Genomic DNA, 23,610 nt, shown 5'->3' with positions numbered 1-23,610 from the left:
TAACGCACACATTATGAGTAGATAAAAGAAAACATCCCCACAGCATACACTGCGGGAACAAACTAAAGGCCAGGCACACAAAAAACGACACCACCCCACGCACATATATGACCAATTAAATGCATATAAAAGAAAAGATGCCCACAGCATACACTGCGGGCACAAACCAAAAACCCGGCACACAAAAAACACCACCCACGCATATATATGACCAATTAAATGCACACAGCAGTCGCCTGTATCACCCATGCGCACGCATGCACAGCAGAGACAACACATCAACAAAGCGCACATATTACATACGCATGCAGCACTCCAGCAACAACGCACACCAAGCACATCGCTATTAAACAGGCGAACCCAGACACATATCCTAACAGCACCTCATGCACAGCGTCACACATCACCAGCACCACACACACACTGTTTATTATCCCAGCCTGACATGACATTTATTAGGGCAGCTGCAGAACTGGTATTTTTTCATTTATGTTGTTTTTATTGGAGATACAGGGGACACAAACACATCCCCTGCCTCAATCCCAGACAAAGGGGGAGGACAGAGTGTTCCAGATGTGCCCTTCTGCATATTCCCAGCCCCAACCACGATTTTGTACCACGCGTTATTTTCACAAATTGTGCTTTTAAGGGGTTGTTATATTTCACAGTGGGGTCTAGCACTAAGTAACCATGGTTTCTGAAAAATGTGGTTCTGGGCTCATGACAATCTTGCTACACACATAGTAACGTGCACAGACTCATCAACCCACTCAATAATGTGATCGTCCTTAAAGACATTGGAGAGAGAACTCCCCAACTCATTTGGTCTGCACATTAGTACTACTGTGTACATCGGATTTCGGATGAATGTGTGCATGATTTCGTATTAATGTGTACATCAGATTTCGCATGATTGTGATTTCGTATGAATGTGTTCAGTAGGAACAATGAAGGCTGCACAAGAGGCTCGTCCCCTGCACGGTGTGGTTCCCCACCCTGTGGAGTGACCCGCAGCATGCTGCTGTCCACACTAGTTGCTCGTGGACACATGTCCCTAGTCTGCAGATTTGTTACAACAACAGATAAGGCTGTGGAATGGCTCCAGGGTTGACTCTGCTTAGTTTTACCAGAGACCCCTTTCCCCCCCACCCCCCCACTCGCCTTAGGCTATTTCTAAGCAGTCAGACGAGGTGTTTGTAACCAAGGCCTCGTCTCCTATGGTGCGTTTAAAATGCGTACGGTTTGTTTGGGTTCGCGTTGGTTAGCGCTGCAGTTATTGACTCTTCCCCAGCCCTAGCCTCCACTGGCTTTTATAGCGCACCGTTATATTACGGTTATGGTGGGCTAAAATACAGGCCCCTTCACCAAAACTAAACACACGTTTCTTGTAATCCATCTGTTTTAAAGTGCCAAAAAACGGTAACATTTTGTAAACCACATGGGATTTTAAATATTTCCTTACAATTTCTAAAGGTTCTCGGAAAAAATACTTCCCTTTAAAAACGCTTCCGTTGTTTATTATTGGCTTATTTTACTTTTTGCTAAAATATTCACTTTACTAAAGCAAACAAAAGTCCCCGCACTCCTGGCTGCGCCACTAGACCCATACAGGGACTTAATTTAAACTGAAGTTTACCGGAACGCTGTGCAGCAAAATGCATTTACACATGCCATATACCATGCATTAGGGTTGTTTACACAACCACACTCACACCCACACATACAACCACACACACACACAACCACACACACACCCACATACCCACACCCACACACACAACTACACACAACCACAACCACACCCACACACACAACCACATCACATAAACACACACAACCACACACATAAACACACACAACCACACACATAAACACACACAACCACACACATAAACACACACAACCACACACATAAACACACACAACCAAACACACATAAACACACACAACCACACACAATTACACACACAAACACACAGAACCACACACGCAACCACACACACAACCACACACACACAACCACACACAACCACAACCACACACACACAACCAAACACACAACACACACAACCACACACACAACCACACACACACAACCACACACACATAACCACACACACACACATAACCACACACACACAACCACACACACAACCACACACACATCCACACACAGCCACCCACACACACAACCACCCACACACACAACCACCCACACACACAACCACCCACACACACAACCACCCACACACACAACCACCCACACAACCACCCACACAACCACACACACAAAACCACACACACAAAACCACACACACATGCAACCACACACACGCAACCACACACACAACCACACCGTCAGTGAACACTTTCTCCATCAGTCGTCAGTGCATGCTTCCACCAGGTACACACCACCAGCCGTCAGTGCACGCTTCCACCAGACACGCACACCACCAGCCGTCAGTGCACGCTTCCACCAGGCACACACACACCACCAGCTGGCAGTGCACACTTCCACCAGGCAGAACACACCACCAGTCATCAGTGCACAATTTCTACAGGCACAGACACCACCAGCCATCAGTGCAAACATCAATTGTTAACGCATCCACAATTAACTATTGTAGCAATCGCAGTATGGCACACTTTACTTTTTAACATATTCATCTAAAGCGCAACATGCCACCATTGCTACAAAAATAAATACACATTTTTTTGGCCTGCAATTTATAGAATTTTGTTGCAATTAGTGTTGCAATATTTAACAATGCCAATAGCTCAAACTTAATTAATGTGAGACCTAGTGCATTGCAAACGCTTGTTTGATTTGACGACTTGATAGTGGAGCACGGGCACTGGACCATAATCAGCTCCTGGTCCACATTCTCCTTCCTTGATATAGTCTTAGCACGGCGGCTCAGTCGAGGGACCTCTATCCTCTTTAACTCGCCCACTCTTTTCAATTCTCTTGAAACATGACTACAGCCAACATGGGCGATATCTTAGGATTGGGATTTGTGGCAGAAATCTTTAAAACACCAACATTACTAGACAGTGAAGGGAATGTGGCTGCAACTAGCCTACAAGGAGACTGTAATTCTCTAGCCTCCCTAAAAGAAATTGCAGGTTAAAATCGCACTACATAGTACTGTAATGACTGAATATTTGAGAGCGAACACAGCTCCCAATGGTCTGCTAGTGAAAACTGCACCACAAATCTTCCTTGACGACCTGATCTTTAGGCGGGAATGGAGCCAGATGGTGTGGAAATGTACCCACTACTGGCTTGTTTTGATCATAGGCACAGCAAAGCGCCTCTCCGAAGCACTTATCATTAAATTAAATATAGCAGAGAATGGCCTTAGAACTGGTATCAGTATATCGGCGTACAAAACCTGTTTGGCCGAAATCAATGCTGAGATATCGGATCATCGAGACTATCTCCTACAACTGAAGATGCAGAAGCTGCAGAAGTACATCAAAAGGTTTGACAGAGAGAAGATATATCCTTACTTCAAGGAGGACTACCATCCCTCAGACAGCGATGTTCTCTCTGATGATGGTTCTACAACCTCAAACAACTCAAACCGGTCATCTCACAGCAACTTGAGCAACACCAGCTGGGGTAGAAACTCAAAAAAACAGGGACTTCTCCCACCACCCCCACCACCATCCATGTATGGACACCCGAACCAACCGTTTTCCCCAGAGGGACCAACTCTAGTACCCTGTGTACCCTGCTCCACACCAAGGGTTCCAACAGCCAATCTTCCATCATCCTCCACCCCCTTTTCATAGCAAAGGCAGAGGAAGAAGAAGAGGAACATGCAGATTCAGTGGCAAGACACAGAGAACCAATATACAACCAGGAGCATGACGCATACAAAAACCTGATTGTAAACCTATCTAAAAGGCAACTAAACATGTACGAAACCACTGTCCAAAATATGGGTTTAGGCTTTGTCCCCACTCCAAAAGAGAACAATTTCCGTATGAACGAAGAATTCCATCTACTGTTTTGGAAAATACAACTTAAATCTTTTTTCCTGGATAAACCCACACCAGAACAGGGGGACTCTGGGCTTAGACCAGCCTCTACATTCACCCCTACAGCAGGCATGGTACCCAGTGAGGTCCTTACCTTTGAGAAGGCGGTACTAAAAGAGGTTAACCAATTGAAGAGGAAACCTACATTCAACAATATGCCAAACAAACTCCGGAAAGCGATCACCTCCCTCACGGATGACGAAAGCATCATTATCAAGCCAGCGGACAAAGGGGAAGCTACTGTGATCCTTGATATCAACGATTACGAACAGGGCTGTACATGTCACATCTTGAGACTACCCATATTTTCACGGATACGAACCCGTTCCAGAAAAATCTCATTACCTGGAAGAGTTATATATCGATGACGTCCTCATCCTATGGAATGGTACTGAAGAAACCTGTGCCAAGTTCCACGACTGGGTTAATCATCTAAACCCCCTCTTACATTTCACGATGACATCATCTGATAAGTCCACCCCTTTCCTGGATCTGCTCATCACCCTTGAGAATGGTCAATTATACACAAAGACGTTCAAGAAGGCCACTGATCGTAACAGCCTCCTGAGCTTCAAAAGTTACCACCCCAAGGCACTCCGGGAGAATCTACCCTATGGCCAGTTCCTCAGGATTCGGAAGAACTGTAGTGTTGTCCGGGATTTTGACGAACAAGCTAACTCCCTCACCAGGAATCTGCATGAAAGGGACTGCCCAGCAGGAGGTCATCCGGAAGGCCAGAAAATGCGCCAGGAATAACAACCGCCTGGGCTTTCTTGAAACCAGGCAACACCAAATGAGCAATGCCATTACCTGTGTAACCACCTTCACGTCACAGTCTAACAAGATCAAACAAATCATCAAACAGAACTGGAAAATTCTCGACGCTGCCTCATTGAACATCGAGCAACCCCGATTTGCATTCATGCGGACAGCCAACTTATGTGACTAACTTGTCCATACTCGGCCACAGCCCAAGAAAAAACCTCAGAATAATATACTGTGGAAGCTACCCCCTGTGTCTGGACACTACCCGTGTGGTTCATGCAGTGCCTGCCCAACGAACAAACATACAAAAACTCTCCAGATTTAGAATTAACCATTTCATCGAAACAGGACATTCATGCTACGAGATGGAGTGGATCATCCTGGAGGCCAACCAGCTATAGAGCAACACCGCACTCCTGAGACTGAGCAGCGTTGGGGTAATCACCTACACACCCACATACGAGGTCTCAACGATGAGATACCGTGGGTTGAACTCTGACATTGAATCTAAGTTCCAACTGCGAAAACATGAAACCATCATCCTCCTACTTCCTTGGGATGGTTAACACTAGTGACCCCTATGAACACAGAACTAGTCTCATAGCACTGAGGAACTCACTCCTACACCTTAGAGTGTATGATACACTGTGTCCCTCTCTGTCATATATACTGCCACCTTACTTTTCCCTTTATCCTCTAGACTCTAGTTTCTGAGACTTTAGTATGTCGATTAAGTACACACTCAATTGTATAAACGTAATCATTAAGCTGAGCCCTTCTTGACTGAGGAACACTCCTTCCCAGCTCGGCCATGTGGCAACATCTTCCCACTGTTCCTTCTTTCTCCCTACCGAACCCTCCACCAATAGTTCTGCTGGTGTTAAGGGCTTCGGTTCCCACGCTTTGATTTATGTCATTCAGATACCTCATGCAAACAGCATGTTCTACATTTGTAGCGCTCGTGGAATGCATGTGCATTGCGCAGATCTAAGGGGAACATGTCCAGCACTCTACACGTCCACGGGCACAATGGATACTTATGCTACACTCCCACACATGCGCACTACGATAATACATGACGAAGCACCTGGAAGAGGGAGCCGCCAGCACAGCTGCACTGAGCACTATATCAGAGCCCCCATCTCCATTGCCTAACAACATACAGGCTGGCGCCCGATCGGGTAGGTGCTGAGAGGCAACACATAACCAGAAACTCCCATGAAGATACAGGATTACCTACATCCAAGCCCATGGAGTATTTCTCCATGTGACTTTAGGTCACTTTCAAGAGCGGATAAACTAACTAGTTGTAGCTGAGCAGTAGTTTTCCACAGCACGAGCCCGCCCCAACTACGCTGAGGTTTAGAATCCCTCTATCACTTGCACAGTTCACTTCACTTCACTATTTATTGCTGGTCCTGAGGTAGTGCCAAGGATCGTTATGACCATCTAGGCGCGAAAGATCTTGACCTGACCTTTTTAGTTACCATGGGTACATCATTGCCCATAGGCATAACACACAACCTTTTGGATTTTTAGTATGGCAAGGGGACCGCCACAATAAAATATATTTTCCCTTTGCTATCCTTTAGCCATATTTATCGTTCACACACACCTCACTGTGCACATACGACCCACTCCACACACCCGCACTCATCTAACAGCTGTTCTCTAAAAAGATCTCAGCTAAAGTGACCCTTCGGGGGACCCGGAGGGCATTGTAGCGCCGGCCCGACTAGGAGCAAATGCCCAATGATGAAGCATGACATCCTTCGGGGTGTGTGAGGGTAACGTGAGACAAGACTTGTTCCCCCCCTGCAAAGTGGGTCTTAGACCTAGGTTTACCCTCTCTCGCTTTCCTCTCTCATCGGTGAGAGGGTGATTTTTCTGCACCACGCTGACAGAACAGTGACCCTTTTTTTTGGGTTTGACGACTTGATAGTGCAGCACAGGCACTGGACCATAATCAGCTCCTGGTTCCCATTCTCCTTTCTTGATACAGACAAACTGGTGTACCATGATGTGGACACTGAGGACAGTGTAGCTGTCAAATATCAAATCTATTTACAGTCTGATCAAGTTAAGGAAAGCATCAGTGCTGAAGTCAGAAAGATGCTGGAGTTAGGGGTTATTGAACCGTCAGAGAGCCCCTGGGCCAGCCCAGTGGTTCTAGTCCCCAAACCTCATCTACCGGGTGGAAAGAGAGAAATGAGGTTCTGTGTGGACTATAGAGGTCTCAACACTGTCACCATGACAGATGCGCACCTTATCAAAAGAGCTGATGAGTTGATAGACAAATTGGGTGCAGCCAAATTTCTAAGTACCTCTGACTTAACTGCAGGGTATTGGCAGATTGACATGGCACCAGGAGCAAAAGAAAAGACCACATTCTCCACACCTGATGGGCATTATTAGTTTACTGTTAAGCCTTTTGGTTTAAAAGAAAATGCCCCTGCCACCTTCCAAATGTTGATGAATCAAGTCCTTGCTGGATTGGAGGCCTTTTGTGCAGCATATCTAGATGATATTTGTAGGAGAGCAGGGTCTGCTTCCTATGGTTACCCCCACTTTTTGCTGTGATTCACTGGTGTTTCGACTTTAGTATGGCTGTGGCCCTGCTAATCAGGCCCACAGCCTAGCTGTTCTCTCTCTAAATTGATACCATGTACTTTAGGTACATACCAGATTGGTTTCTGGGTCACCCTTGTGAGCCCCTGTATATGGTACCTTAGGCACCCAGGGCATAGGTGCATCCAAGGCCTACCAGGGGCTGCAGCCTGTATTATGCCACCCCTGGTTAGCCTTCCAAACTGACACCACAGGTCTGTACTTACAGCCTGGGTAAGGTGGTGTAATCACAACTTACTTAGATATAGTATATCTATATCTACCTTATATATAGACACATAGTAACCTATAAGTCACTCCTTTGGCAGGCCTTGACAATCCTGGAGGCAGAGTGCTTGGTTTTGTGTGAGAGTGTGCCCTAGCATGAGCTGAGCCACTCTGCAGCTTTCGGAACCATCTCCTTATAGCTGTTCTATGATATAGCCATACCATATACTCTTAAGTGCATTATAATCCTTGCAGTTAATGCTAACTTTGGTTTGGCTTTATCAAAACATGTTATGTAAGGTGTCAAAGACTTTGGAATACAACCCCCCAACGCCCGCCAGTTCTGGCGGCGGGGGTAGCATTCCACCCTTCTAGAGGGAGATGACATGTAGTTACTGGTAACCCCGGTTAAAGTTAAACAGAGCCTTACCATCACAAAATGGATGCTGCTGCCACAGACACAAGTCTGCCCTCCTGCTGCTGGACGAAACTCCAGCAGGGGAGGCCTGGACAATAGGTATCCTGTCCAGGGAGGTGCTAGCATCACCCCAGACAGGCTTTAGTGTATTGGGGCAGGGTGGGTTGCATTCAGTGAATGCTTTCCAGACACTGCCTGGGGCACACAAGGTGCTCCATATTTCCCAGTTCAAACCGGTTGCTGGGGCGCTCAGCCCCAGCTCTGGCGCGAAACTGGACAAAGGGAAAGGGGTGTAACCACCCCCTCCCCAGGTCCAACCATAGAAGGGACCTTAGAGTTAATCCAACCCCTAAACTTGCTATAAGTATAGAACCCCAGTCCCTAGGACTTTAGATTACTCTGGACGAAACTCTGCAACATATATCCTGGACCTTCAACATTCCATATCGACTGGAAGACGGAAGAAATCTCCCTTGTGGTCAAGGAGTGACCACCCTGTCCAAACAGGCACCAACAGCATCTTTACCGGTCTGCATTTTTGAGGCTACCGCCGGATCCCGAAGAATCTGCGACACAGGACACGGACTTCCAGACATCTCTGACCCTGACCTGCACCCCCAGCAAAGCTGAGACCTGTGGCGGACACAAGAGACGTGGGACCTGGAACTCCTGCATCCTTGCTACTTCACCTACTTCCCGAGGTATCCCAAAGTTGTGTATTGACACCTTTTGCTCTGAAGCTTAGAGGCCCACACTCCACGAGTGTCCCGTGGACCCGCATTGTGCATTTCAGCTCGACGCGTCTTCGCGGTTCCTAGTCCGTTGGCTAGTGAGCACCCACAAGGACCAATCCTTGATTTACTTTTGCTTTCCTGGTTGCTCCAGACGTACTCCCACTCCTCTCCAAAGGAGGAGTTCCTTAGACCTTGCTGATCTGCACCGAAGCCAATCTCGACATCTTGCGTGGATTTCCTTTCGCAAAAGGCTTGTTTGGTCCAATCCGGATACCTACACCACAGTCAATTAGATCCTTCGTAGGACAGCTCGAATCCAGCTCCTGGTCGACGTTGACAGCTCCTGGACCTCGTGGCTGAAGAGACAAGCTTCACCTTCTCATCTGAAATCACCCGACATTGGCTGGCATCTTCCTATCTCCATCCTGGTCACTGGCTAGTGACCCAGACTCTGTCCCTTCTGCTTTCGGGTTCTTTACATCTCTGATCCACCCTTGGATCCACATGGACACTTTTCCTCTGGTCGCCTGCAGCACTTCTTCGCAGCTCTCCATTGGAATCAACGACGAAACCCGACACCAAAAGACACCTATGCAGCCGGCTTCCCTCGGTGAGGTAACACGAGTACTCCGGTGCTCCCGTGGGTCTTGACTCTCGAAGTGTCCTAGTCTAACAGGGTTCCATCGTAGTTCACCTAGAAGTGCCCTTAAATTGTACCTTTGTAACTTGTTCGTTCACCATAGAAATTCAATGGTAACCCGCGGCTGTGTTTAGACACTGCACGCGTCTCCCGTGGGACTCCTACATACTAACCATTGGTGGTTCTAGGCAGCCCCAGCGATGTCACAGGCCCTAGGCCTGCTTTCTAACTCTCACGTGGTTCTTATACCACTATTTTAGTACATAGTTTGTGAGGCCCCTAGGGCATAACGTATACTGTGCAACTTATCGTATGTTAATTAAGTTCCTTGTACCTCTGACATCATAAAGAGTCCAGAGGGGTTGTGTTTAGAAAAATATATATATATATTTGGTATATACCTTGTGTGGTATGCTTTCATTTGATCATTCAAGAGATTATAATTGGTAAAACAACTAGCTTAACTCGCCTCTAAGTCTTAGCCTGAAGGCTGCTCTCCACAGCTACCACTAGGATAGCTTTTTATAAGGTTGACTTTACAACCTAACATCAATAAGGGTCGTTTGGACTGGTGCAAGGTGCCCACTAGAATAGTGGACATCATATACCAGGCCAACTTCTCACAATATTGCTGTCTTTAGTTCCACCTGGCAGGATCACCTGATCCAACTGGGGAAGGTTTTAAAAGCCCTGCAAACTGCAGGCCTAACTATCAAGGGAACCAAATGCCAGATAGGGTAGGGAAAAGTGTTATACTTGGGCCACCTTGTTGGTGGAGGCCAAGTGCATCCCTTACAGCCCAAAATCCAGGCCATCCTGGACTGGGTAGCTCCACCAACCCAGACCCAAGTCAGGGCATTCCATGGCTTGACTGGGTACTACGGGAGGTTTGTGAAAGGGTATGGGGCCATTGTGACACCCCTCACAGAACTCACCTCCAAGAAGGTGCCCAAAAAGGTCAACTGGATAATTAGCTGTCAAAAGATTTTTGACACCCTGAAAGAGGCAATGTGCTCAGCACCAACTCTCAAGGCTCCAGACTATACCAAGCAGTTCATTGTGCAGACTGATGCCTCTGCGCTAGGGATAGGAGCAGTCCTATCCCCGACCAATGATGAAGGCCAACATCAGCTTGTTGCTTTTATAAATAAGAGGTTACTCCCCGGGGAGCAGGGTTAGACTGCTATTGAAAGGGAGGCCTTTGATGTGGTTTAGTTCCTGAAGAAGCTGAGACCATACTTGTTTGGTACTCGCTTCACTGTTCAAACTGAACACAGACCTCTCAAATGGCTAATGCAAGTGAAAGGTGAAAACCCTAAAGTTTTGAGGTGGCCCATCTCCCTATATGGAATGGACTTTACAGTGGAACATAGACCTGGGACTGCCCATGCCAATGCAGATGAACTTTCCACGTTCTTCCACTTAAGTCTTAAACGATGAAGACTCTCTAGGGAAAGGTTGGTCTCATCTTTCATGTGGGGGGTGTGGGTGTAAGAAAGTGCCCTCTTTTTGCATGGTTGCCCCCACTTTTTGCCAAACTGTTGATGTACTTTGACTGAGTGTGCCGTGGGTTCCTGCCAACCAGGTACCCAGGGCCTATGTTCATTCCCTAAACTGCATTGAGACAAAACCCAATTGGCACTCTTTGGCCACATGTAAGTTACTTGTAAATGGTACCATAGGTACCAGGTGCACTGTGGCCAGGGAAGGCCTCTAAAAGCTGCAGCCCGTATTGTGCCACTGTTAGAGGCCCTGTACCTTTACACACACACACTGCCATTGCAAGCTGGGTGTTTTAGTGCAGAACTAAGTGAAGAGTCGACATGGCACACATGCCTGTGTGCCATGTCTCCAAACCAATGCCCTGGCATAGGTAAGCCACCCCTTTAACTGAGTGCCCTATACCAGTGGTGAGGGTACTGGTGCATGAGCCCTGTACCCCTACAGTGTCTAAACCAATTCTTAGACATTGTAAGTGCAGTAATGCCATTAAGAGTATATGGTGCTGGGCCTTTGTCATTATGAACTCCACAGCACCATAACGGCTTTACTGAAAACTGGGAAGTTTGGTATCAAACTTCTCAACACATTAAACCCACACTGATGCCTGTGTGGGAATTAATGAATATTGCACTCAGCGGGCATCTTTGAGTTGTTCCCTGAAAAATTACCTAACTCTAGCGCCCACTAGACATTTTTCTAGACCCCTGGGTCGAGAGCCAGCTGCTCTCGGGGACCTGAAACCATGCACTTCTTGGGAAGAGGTGCCTCCTTGAGATATCGATCCACGAATGTACAAGAAATAGGTTTTTTGTATTCTTTGCCGATGTGCCTCTGAAGAAGGGACTTGTGTCCCGAAATGCATTGGGCCTAAGGGAACCCCAACTAATGGCACAAATAATCTTGTTGCTTTGATTTCTTTATGCAATTATGTATTGAACATTTAGCATATACCTGGTGATAAGTGCATAATTTATAAGCAATTGAAAAAATTGTATGTTACATTTTGATTTGCAAAATAATGAATTAAAAAAAAAAGAGATACCAAAGAATCATTGTAAAGATGTTTAAGAAATTGCTTGTATATCACTTCTATATTGTTCACACCTTTGTCCAAGAAGTCAGTTGACTGGACGAGCGAGAATTGGAGAGAAGTACCAAAGCTCGCTAGGCTGTCTTCAGTGTATGTGATTTGTGGTGCTCAGAAAAATACTGTTTAAATTGTTTTTAACTGTTTAAACGCAATCCCTGCTGCTAATAATTTGTGTTGAATCTGCACATGTTTTTAAAAACTGAATCTGACCCGTTTTAAAAATTGTAATTGACCGTTACTTGCAGCGCATTTCCCTTGCCGACGCACCCTCCCAAGCCACCTGCACTTCCGCTTGCCTAAACGCGGTCTAGTGCTCAGGGGGAGAACAGCTGCTGCTACGCTGAGCTGATTGGTTGGGGGCGGAAAGGGAGCACCTAAATTGCCACGCTGGAGCGGACACGCAGCGAGAATTAGAAGTGCCAAAGCTCACTAGGCGGTCTTCAGTGTATGTGATTTGTGGTACTGTGGAAAATACTGTTTAAACCGTTTTTACCATTTTTTTTTACACAATCCCTGCTGCTAATAATTTGTGTTGAATCTGCACATGTTTTTAAAAACTGAGTCTGACCCGTTTTTAAAATTGTTATTGACCGGTACCTGCAGAGCATTTTCCTCGCTGACGCATGTCCCAAGCCACCTGCACTTCCGCTTTCCTAAACGCGGTCTAGTGCTCAGGGGGGAGAACAGCTGCTGCTACGCAGAGCTGATTGGTTGGGGGGTGGAAGGGGAGTACCTAAATTGCCACGATGGAGCAGACGTGCGCAGTGGGCACGCCGCCAGCGTGCCGAAGGCGTGCCCAAGGCAAACCCTTCTGCGCCTGACCGGGTCCAGGGGCCAGGACCCCTGGCCACTTGCTGGTGAACTCAGCAAAAGAACTACAGGCCTTAGCCACAGGAAGCTATGCTCTATGTGGTAATATAGTAGTTAAGCTGAGAGAGGAAAAAATCCTGAGGGAAAATGGAGGCGGCATACCTATGATCCCGCTTCCAGCATCACACATAAACACTGTATCCGGAAACCAGCCAAGGTTGAAGGTGGCAATCCTTAACACACACTCCTTACAGAAGCACAACCTTGAAGTCTTTTCACTGCTCCAAGATGGGGATATAGACCTCTTGACACTTACAGAAACCTGGCTAGGTGACACCTCAGTCCCTGACATCATTGCAGCCCTCCCGGGAGACTTTGATGTCCTCTGGCATAACCGTGGAGATAAAACGAGAGGAAGGGGTGTGACCATCTTTTTTAAGAAGCAGTTAATGGTTGCCATAATAGTGGCTGAGAGCATTGATAATGCAGACATACTTGGGATAAAAATCTCATTTCAATCCTCCTGCCTTCTACTCATAGTAGTATACAATCCTCCGCGATTAACCCCCTGCTTCAACGATCTCTTCTTGAAGATTATCACTGACCTTTGCTCACGGTACCAATGACTCCTTGTGGTTGGGGACTTCAATTATCACTGGGATAAAGTACAGAAAGAGCCACTGGCCAGCCAATTGAGACAGCACTGGGCTCGATGGGGCTCCACCAATTGGTTGACAGCCCCGCCAACACTAAAGGTCACATCCTTGACCTCATCTGGACCTCGCAACCACGGTCTAGTCTAATAGACATCAGCCCTGTGCCTGGTCTGACCATTCATTAACTAGCTGCTGGGTCCCGATGGACAAACCAACTGTCACAGCCACCCCCAGAGTGGAAGAAGGTGCGAAGCTGGAAAGAAATTGAGGCAGTGAACCTAATGGACACCCTACTAAGCCCCCCCCCCCTAAACTTGAGTTGGGAAACTTGGACCAGGAAAGTGAAGCCCTCACTGATACTCTGCGTGCAGCCATAGATCAAGTGGCACCACAGCGGAGGGATAGGGTTAGAGACCAGGGCAAGGGGCCCCCTGGTTTATTGAGCTCTTGAGGGTAAGGAAGCAAAAACTCTGTCAAGCCAAGAGACGGTGGCGTAAAGCTTATGACCCAGCCGAACTGATAATTTACAAAACTCTACTTACCTTGTTCAAAAAATTATTATGACCATTAAAGCCAAGTATTATGAGACAAGAATTACAGTGGCGGTAAACAAACAGAAAGTAACTTTCAGAATATTGAAAGAACTCAGACAAAAGTCTGAAGGGAAATCGGCAGCCGCGCCTATTGACTGCAATGCATTCCAATTCTTCTTTCTCCAAAAGGTCAGGCATATCCTCTACAAGATTGATAACACCCATATTAATCAGAGCTCCCTGTTTCAGCTCCAAGCCCCCCCTCCCACCTGTAAGCAACTTACCGCCATTCCCAAACTAGACTCAGCCTCTCTAACATTGCTGATGAATTGGACCAAATCAGGTTCTCCGGCAGATCCCTGCCCCCCTAGGATCTTCCGAATGGCCCTTCTCGAGCTGGAAAGGCAGATCCTCACCCTATTAAACAACTCTTTGGAGTCTGTCTTCCTGCCGCCCAACCTGAAGGATGCCATAGACATCCCCCTGGTAAAGAAACCAGGGGCAGATGCCGCTAACCCCAAAAACTATAGGCCCATCTCCCAGCTTCCCTTTTTGGCGAAAGTTGTGGAACAACATGCCCATAAGACACTCTTGTCTTACCTTGAGGAACACCAGCTACTCCAGGGGCGACAGGCAGGCTTTAGAGTCCATCACAGTACTGAGCTGGTGATGCTGTCAGTACTTGATGAGCTCAGAACTATGGCTGACAATAAAAAATTGAGCGCCCTGATTTTCGTAGATCTATCAGGGGCGTTTGATACAGTCAATGATGCACAGCTGCTGGCCAGACTCACTGCTTTGAGCATCTGCGGGTTGGCACACTGCTAGCTAGAATCCTTCTTGTCAGGTCGGTCCCAGAGGATTCAGTTGGATGAGCAGGTATCCAACAGGGGCATCCTTACTTGTGGCGTTCCCCAAGGCTCTGCCCTGTCCCCACTCCTTTTTAACATGTATCTACAGCCTCTGGTGGCGGCCCTAGCCAGCTTGGACTGCAGAGTCTTCAATTAGGCAGATGATGCCCAACTCATCCTCCCTATTGACAACTCCTCCCATGCACAGGATCTGGCATAAAACATCCTCAGATTTACAGTGAACTGGATGACAGCGAATTTGATGAAAATCAACGTGGATAAAACAGAAGTCCTTGTTATCCCCACCAAAAGCAACCCTTGGAGTGACATTTTCTGGCACCAGGAGCTAGGTGCCACCCCTAGCCAGTGCCGGTCGTGATATGCCTGAGGATAAAAGTTGAATCGGAGCTTTCCATGGCTAACCAGTCCCCACATCGTCGGCACATGTACAGGCCTTATGATGCAGTTGCGGAAACTTGTCCCCCTCCTTTCAACCACCTCATTACAGATGATTGTGTCAGCCACTATTGTCTCGAGGTTAGACTATGGCAATGCCTGATACATCGGCCTTCCCCAGAAACTTATTCATAAACTACAAGTGGTATTGAGCGACGCAGCCAAGTTGATTTTCAGGCTTCCTAGAAGGTCGCACGCCACCCTGCTGTTGTGGAAGCTGCACTGGCTCCCTATCAGCAGAGAGCAAAATTTAAGGGCCTCTGTATTGCCTACAAAGCAATCTACGGCCAAGCCCAGGGCCTACATTAAAGAACGCCTCAAGAACTATGTTCCAGGCTGCACACTGCGGTCTTCCGAGGCCTGCCGCTTGGCCCTTCCTCGGTATAACGCCGCATCCAAAGGGGGCACAGCATTCTCCGTCCTGGTTCCACAACTATGGAACCAACTACCTGAACACCTCCGTAAGGAACCTGCACTCCTCCTATTCAGGAAGCAGCTCAAAACGGTTCTGTTTAGAGAAACCTTGAACACAGTTTAGCTCCTTGTCCTTGAATTGGTATGCCTCTCTCCAAAGCGCTAAGAGACCTGCCGGTGATTATCTGCTATACAAATACCAGTTAACAATAACAACTCACTGTGTTAGGCAAACACAAGGAAAGGTGTAGCACATGGATCAAACTCTTGGGTTGAAAGCGGCTAACATATTCAAAAATTCAGCAGTGTGTGTGTGAAAAGGTACAGGGCCTCTAACGATGGCACAATAAGTGCTGCACCCCTTAGAGGCCTTCCCTGGCCACAGTGCCCTTGTTACCTATAGTACCATTTACAAGGGACTTATATGTGGCCAAAGAGTGCAAATTGGGTTTTGTTTCAATGACGTTTAGGGAAAGAACATAGGCCCTGGGTACCTGGTTGGCAGGATCCCAGGGCAAACTCAGTCAAAGTACATCAACAGTTTGGCAAAAAGTGGGGGCAACCATGCAAAAAGAGGGCACTTTCTTACACACATAAATCATGTACTTCTATTCATTTCTACACTTTATAAAACAATTCATTTTTATACAGAGGTTCATGCTTTAAATCTGCTTTTACTAAACAGTCTTAATAATAGGTGCTACTATCACCCATGTAATGATACTCATTCACTTTGCATAGGGTTTCTCAAAAATGTCTAAGGCTGATGGCTTGGTATTCTAGCCAATTAAAGAAAATTAGACTACTCCTAGAACCTGACCAAATGTACGTTGTATGAGCTGTGTCATACACGTCAGTAAGTCAGATCTTATTATCACAAATTAGGTTTTGCTTGAGTATTACATGGTTTGTTTTGAAAGTGTTTTTTTGTAATGTGTGGTTTTTGTTTTGTTTTCAGATTAACAAATAAGAACATAATCCACAGAACACCTGAATGGTCAATTATTGCTGTAGTACTGTTATCATTGTAAGTACTGTTTATGATTTAAACCTTTTCTACTGGAGGTAAACGTTCAAGACTCTGAACATTTGGGGCAGAGACTTTAGGAATTCGGAGTTAAATGGTAACCGAAGGGCTCACAAGATCTTGAATTATATCGGGCCCTAACTTCTGGTTTTCAATTTTAGAGCAAAAGGGAATCAACAATGAAGTTAAATGATCAAAGGAAATGGAAGTACTTTTCAATTCTCTCTTTATTAATGGTTCTCCTCATTGGCCCCTTTGATTGTGTTTTGATTCTAATTTGTGATCTTGCACAAATTGTCAAGTGCGGTTGGGCTGCAGGTAGCTGTTTAATGCATATATATGCAGGGAGATGTCCTTATTAAAAATGTTTGATAGGTTTCCTGTCAAATTTTGCTTGATAAAATGCTATCCTCTGAGAGAAAACCAAACACATGTTTGCCTTGTTTGATGAAGGAAATGCGTTTCTAAATGTTTGCCTCTTAAGTTGAATTTGGTCTGGGAAATTTTTGGGGACGCAGAGTTCTCTGCATATAGGATTTAATTTGTGGTCATTCTGTGAGTTCTTCCCAATCGTAAGTATACTGTGAGTTGTACAATACAGCATGAATTGATGCTCGACGCGTTTTGCACTTGCATGTTATGTTTGCTAGAAACACTCTATATTATAATTGTATTTCTCTATTTCAGCTACCCTACTAAAATCTTTTTGATTTGCTAAGTTCCCCTTGTTTAAAACTAGACTGGATTCGATCACAGATAACAAAAAATCCAAAGAGCATTGTCCGGCATGTTGATGTTGTGCACCATTTACAGTGTAGCAGCTAAATCAACTTCAAACGATCACAGAAAGGGCCACACGAGTTGGCGCATGATGTCTCTGGATCCATCACCTCTTTACCAACATGGGGATGGCAAATCTCCACATCACCGATTAAGTACTGCTTATTTTAGAAAGAGGGCTCTTACCAATATGACCTTTAGAAATGTGTTTTCATATATCGTTTTTTGTTTTCTTTCTCTTACCTTTGTCCTTCTATTGGATTTCTTTGAACACTACAGCAACAAAATATACAAAAGGACAGCTGTACTTTCCATTGGTCTCACACTCCCTCAGAAGCAGCACTGGCCTCACGGTGTAAGAGGGAACCGTCTTTGTTCCATACTGTGGATGTATCAGCTTAACTCTTGAGTTTATTATTGGAGCATATGTTGCCCTGCATTCCGGAAGTTCCTCATATTAGCTGTTTTGTTTACTTTTTTGCAACAAAACCTTCAGGATGGCATTATTTGCAAAAAATGGTTTACACTACACACTATTGTGACACATCAACGTAGTTGTCAGCTTGCAGGAAAAATTAAATGATCTTTCTGTATGTTTTTTACCGCTGAGGACTAATGAACCACTCATTACCTAATTGCTCTCCAAAATGGCATTTTCCTTACTTCCAGCGCAGCCATTGTTAACGCTGGCAGGTCACTGGGCCGACCCAGTATGTGTGAAGAGGTAATATAAAGTCCACTATAGTTGCAAGGAGTGGCCCTGCTATGATTGTGTCTAGGGAAGTGATCATTTGTCCCCATTGCTGGTAATGTCTTATACAACATATGTGCCCTGAAAAGCAGCTATAACGTTTTCACTTGCATCTAACCCTAACCATGAATTTAATGTCCAGCAATTGCAGAAGTTTAATGGAAAGTTTATAAGTTTGGGTCACCGACTGACAAATCTGTAATCGCGTATTTAGCAGTTGTATGCGAAAGCCTAAAAATGTGCTTTGTCGTGTGTACATTCCATGTACCATTTTACTCTGTACCTCATGAAAGGATGGCTCCTTTCGTTGTGGCCTGATATCTGGGGAGGGCGTGACAGATATAATTCTCACATTCCTTGAGGGAAACGGTGTATAAAAGGTCTGGTATTTAGTTGCTTGTGGACTTTTATGATTCCAGGAAATACAATGACAGTCTGTTGAGCACCATGCCAAAAATATAAAATTGTGGTTCTGCTAGATTTCCAGAACCAAGCAGGGGATCCCAGGTAGATATATATTTACACTGCAGAGGCACTGACTGTTCTCGGGCAGCCTAATGCTGGTCCGTCACAAAGACATTTTAATCAAGGGGCTAATCAAGGGGCTAAGTGGGCGCCGGCCCAGGGCACCAGGCTTTAAGGGGCCCTTTGGTAGAGCCAGTTGTGTTCTGCAAAGAGTCTTGATATGGTGACCTTGAATAATTCTTACTGTTTCCCTTTAATTTATTTTTAATGTGGGTTATATTTGTAAACTTCTTACTGACGTTTTGCAGAGAAATTTTGTGTTTTATGTTTAATGCAACATCCATGAAAAAGTTTCTTTTAGATCAAAACAGGACTTCACGTATGAGAAATGGGATGGGGTCACAGAGATTATTTGCAATAATATTAGTGAGCTGTTGCTGTGCTATTGAGCACGCACAATACTATCCCTGAATATTAGATGTTAAACCTGTTTAGAATTTGGACCAGTGTGCCTATGCACTGTCAGTGACCTGGCCACAGAGAGAATGAAAAAGCTGGAATTAGATAAAAATCAAAGATGTTCAGAAAACGGCTCCCCAAAATACGTTAGGCCTAGAACCTCCAAAATCCTTAAGATGCCCCTGGTCCATCTTCATGAGATCCACATTTGTTTACCAGCTCTGCAGAACAATAGGCTAGCTACTTTGTTCATTTAGCCAGGGTTAACAGAGGGGGGGTACAAATATTTTGGCTTGCATCAGATTTTTATAAAAACATGCAACCTAGAAAAACATACATTCAGTGTAAACTAATCTAGAATTTGCCTTTCCTGGACTTGGAAAGTCATGCATTCACACCTGCAAATAGACGTAGCTGACCGTCAACCAGGGCTCATGGCTTTAATGGGTTTGTGCACAGTGGATAGGAGGTGGGGCCTAGCCATTTTCCACCAAATTGGTTTGTTATCACCTACCACTTTTAAACTGGGGGGCCAACCCAGATTTACTTTCCTGCTAAGTGGGACATCCCCCTGGAATGATGTCAGAAGATGTTACAATACCTTATCAAAAGACTGTGGTGGTAATGGAGAGAAAAATGACACTTTTGATTTTTGCTGCCAAGTGCCCTGGGAAACCTCTAATGCAATAAGTAATTCTTCACGAACAAGAAAAAAACAACTTTTATAAAACATGAGAATCAGGATTATGGGAAACGTTTTGGGAATTGGACTAGGGTACCTACCATGGCCTGACAAGCCATTACCTTTTTAAAAAAAATAGCCTTCAAGAACTTCAGAATGACTGAGATCAAGATGACGTGCTAAAGACATTTGCTGCCTGCCAAAGAAGAACTGAAAGAGCTGAGCATACTTCTGCTTTAATAACGGTTTCCTAGCACTTATTCTCAAGACTAAAAACCAGCCAATTTCAAAAACTGGTCCAGAGGGAACTTTTGCGCTTGCTCCGGAGGATGTCTTCCTCCTTAAAGTCTGATTGCTGAAAGGCTCCTTAGGCTACAGGATAATGCTAAGACATGAATTATCCCATGAGAAATGGGTTTTTTGGAAGCAGCACTGAAGTTCTGACAAGAAATGGGTCTTTGTTAAACAACCTATAACAATTTACATTCTGAGAATATCACACCGGAGGACAATTTTATCAGGCACTTCCGGACCCACCTTCATCTAGTTGAATCTTTTGGTGCATCTTCCTTATGTACTTCAAACCTTCAACTCAGGCACATTCTGGCTTGTTGCATTCTATCTGCTACGCCCACCAGTGCTCTGACCAATTGGAATCACAAGAACTGACTCGAAGGAAGGCTCCATCTTTATCCAAGGCCATCACCTTTACCTTCAATCTTCACTTATGGCCAGTACTTTAACGTTGGTGTGCATCTCTACACTGGCTGTGAAAGAAATCAACAAGGACGCCCTTGTTTTAGCTGTTTTAGCCGTAAAATGGCAAAGGCCAAGCATTAGAGCTCTTCAAACGAAATAGTTAATTGGTTAATATCACTTCCTAACATCAAAAAAGCAACTCTGTTTCTAAGTTGCCATAGTGATTAGGTTCGAATTATTGCCAGGAAAGGAAATTTTTATTTGGAACCACATGCAGTAACTTTGGCATTGTCATGAGTAAAAGTTAGAGGTATGCTTTAAGTTACCTTTTCCTAGAGAGGTAGATAAAGTTTGTCCTTGCCCCCGACTCCATTCGCAAAGTAATGGCAAGGCATCTACTGAAGAGGTCCCAGGAGGATATAGAAGATTAAGATTTGATTCTTGGTGGTATTACCATCTCTGGACAGTGTTGCATGGAGTAAAACATAAGGACACTACCGATAATAAAACGGCACGGTAGCTTGTTGTGCCATCTATTCTGGTGGAATGGGTAAAAGGGTGCAGTCCTTTTCATAGCAGTTCTGCATGTCTACACTTTATGGAAAATTGTGTGTTTTTCTACGTAAAGACCTTTTAATTTGCATTTTTTTAGCTTTATAAATTAGCAGTGCCCTGATAAACTGTCACATCTTTTATTATTATTGGAAATGTGTTACTCGCCTGACGTTTCTCACTAATTTTGAAAACAAATCACAGATATACAGTAAAATGGTGTTCACTTAGGTTTATTTCTGCTCACCTAATTTACGTTCTGAGTTGAGGATAAGAATAATGTTAACACCCGAACTCGACAAAAGGCTGTTGCTGCCTCAAAAAGCATTCTTCATTAGTATTTTTCATTAGCTTTCCGTTGAAGACCTCTCTCGTGACTTCCTATTTTTACTTTCATAGGATTACATTTAGATGGAGTGGATTTCAAAAGATCCCTTCATCGTGGACAGTGTAGGAACGCGTTACTTTTTGATCTTGGCCGCGCGCGCTGCAGTAAGCCCTAGGGCAGGGATGTACTCGCCGATATTTCCAGGTCATGAAATGTTGCGGGCCATCCTCCAATCCTTCCTCGTACTGCACTCTCTTTCTTTGATATTACCGCAGACTGACACGTTATTCCGACTTCGCTGTCCCAAGGAAGAGTCTAGCGGTAGGCATTAGCACAGGCTTCAGTGAGCTCTACATCTGTGTCGCCCTGCCAGATCCTGCTCAAATGAGTCAGGAAATCAGAACACAGAAAGCAACTTTACTTGAATGCCTTGGCATGAATTTTTTATTAACTGTAAGAACAAATCTTTTGTCATTTTTACTTTACATTATTATGGTTGAATTGGTGATTCCTGAAACGGATCTTATTAATTTTTCAGTATCTGTACATTTGAGAGTGTAGTTGAATGTTTTGTTTACAAGCAAAAAAGGTGTAGGCTTTGGTTGTCTTGAGTCGCTCTGCGTGATTGTGAACCATGCATATTTGCAGATCTGCATGATTAGCGAAGCAAAGCACCCAGCATAATGCAGAGGCGTTGAAGACCTACTTCAGCTGCTTGCTTTTCATGATATAGTTAAGATTATATAGGTTTACATCATGACACCCTTAAAAATATTTAAAATGTGTTGAAATGTATGATTAGCATGATATTGAAGGTATAGTGAAAAGACCTAACTCTGTGCATGAACCCTGAAGCCAATCCCTATCGGAGTCTCTTGATTTCTTGGCACCCGTTGGAGATGATTCACAAAGATCATAATTAACACAATGCCTAAGTCGGGCATTTAAGTATGGTATGTCTTTCAGCTATCTCACATGCATTGCCTTGTGTATAGTATATATGCCTGAATAACTAACATATGCAATGCTGAAAATGCAAACTGAAATATGTGGTTTTCACAAAGGCCTCTAGGAAAGACGTTCAAAGCCCTTGTGCAGTTGCAAATACTGCGATTCGCAAAATCACACGGTGTGCATCCACAGAAGGCCTTTTCCTAATGGCTTGGCGATCCTTTCCGTATCACAAGTAGGAGAGGAAGTGAAAGAGACGTCCTCCTCCCATTTCCAAATAGAACAGGAATGCAACCATTGATGAGTTACTGTGCCATGAGTTGGGGTGGTAACTGATTCTCAAGCGGAAGGAGTCCCAGGGACACCTTCCCCTTTATGAATCATATCAGCAGCCTCAGGCTGAGCAGTTATTGGTACTAATTAATATTAATTGGACTGGTCATTTTGTGACCCCCTCAATGACTCGAAATTGTGCAAGGCTTCCTATTGGTGCATATGCCTCTTTGCAAAATTAAAGCATGGTCACAAAAAAAGCAAGTGCCCAACATGCGTCCATTTTCTGCAACCAAGATTTTGGTACAATTGGCTTACTGTCATATGACTGTTTGCGTAAGCCTACACATTTCTCCTTTTCAGACTGTGCACAAAAATCACACATTTCAATTTTGTACACCTGGTTCATTTAACTGGACGTTGGGTGGCCCTTATAGTGTTGTACATGCAACAATACTTTAATATCATTGTTTCCACTGTGCAAGACCATCTCTTTCCACGTGCCCATGATCTCCAACTATGCACAATATCAATTGTACCCTACGGTGGGCATGTGCAACTGAGCAGATAGACTTTATGGAGTTCTAATGCAAACTAGAATATGTTGTTGACTCCGTTCTTGGTCCTTCTGGCCTTAGAAGGCTTTCCCCACAAAACATGTACGCGCAATATGATAGCGCTAACTGCTCCCTCATATCCCTAAACTACCCTCTGAAGGAGTGTGGTACATTGAGTTCTGTGTCTGTCCTTCCTGCGAGGGTGATTGCTGACTTTGCTGTACCTAAACACCAGTTGGAAGCACTGTATGGTTGATATTAATGTGGGCTTAAAAACAAACACACACTTTTCTGTTTTCTTAGTCAACATTTTTATTTGTCACAGTGACCGTAC

General features: G+C 44.9%; 1 protein-coding gene across 1 annotated transcript in view; it reads left to right on the top strand.

Annotated features, from left to right (window-relative positions):
- Window positions 1–23,610, top strand: part of RPAP2 (RNA polymerase II associated protein 2) — a 323,291-nt gene that overhangs the window by 138,196 nt on the left and 161,485 nt on the right. The window contains exon 4 of the mRNA XM_086925613.1: window positions 16,711–16,779. Within this exon, the coding sequence (XP_086781739.1) occupies window positions 16,711–16,779 (69 nt within the window). The remainder of the gene's footprint in view (window positions 1–16,710; window positions 16,780–23,610) is intronic.

The sequence above is a fragment of the Lissotriton vulgaris genome, chromosome 1_1, assembly GCF_964263255.1.
Source record: "Lissotriton vulgaris chromosome 1_1, aLisVul1.2, whole genome shotgun sequence".
Classification (NCBI taxonomy): domain Eukaryota; kingdom Metazoa; phylum Chordata; class Amphibia; order Caudata; family Salamandridae; genus Lissotriton; species Lissotriton vulgaris.
The sequence above is the reverse complement of the archived record's forward strand: the minus strand, read 5'-3'. Positions and strand labels throughout refer to the sequence as shown.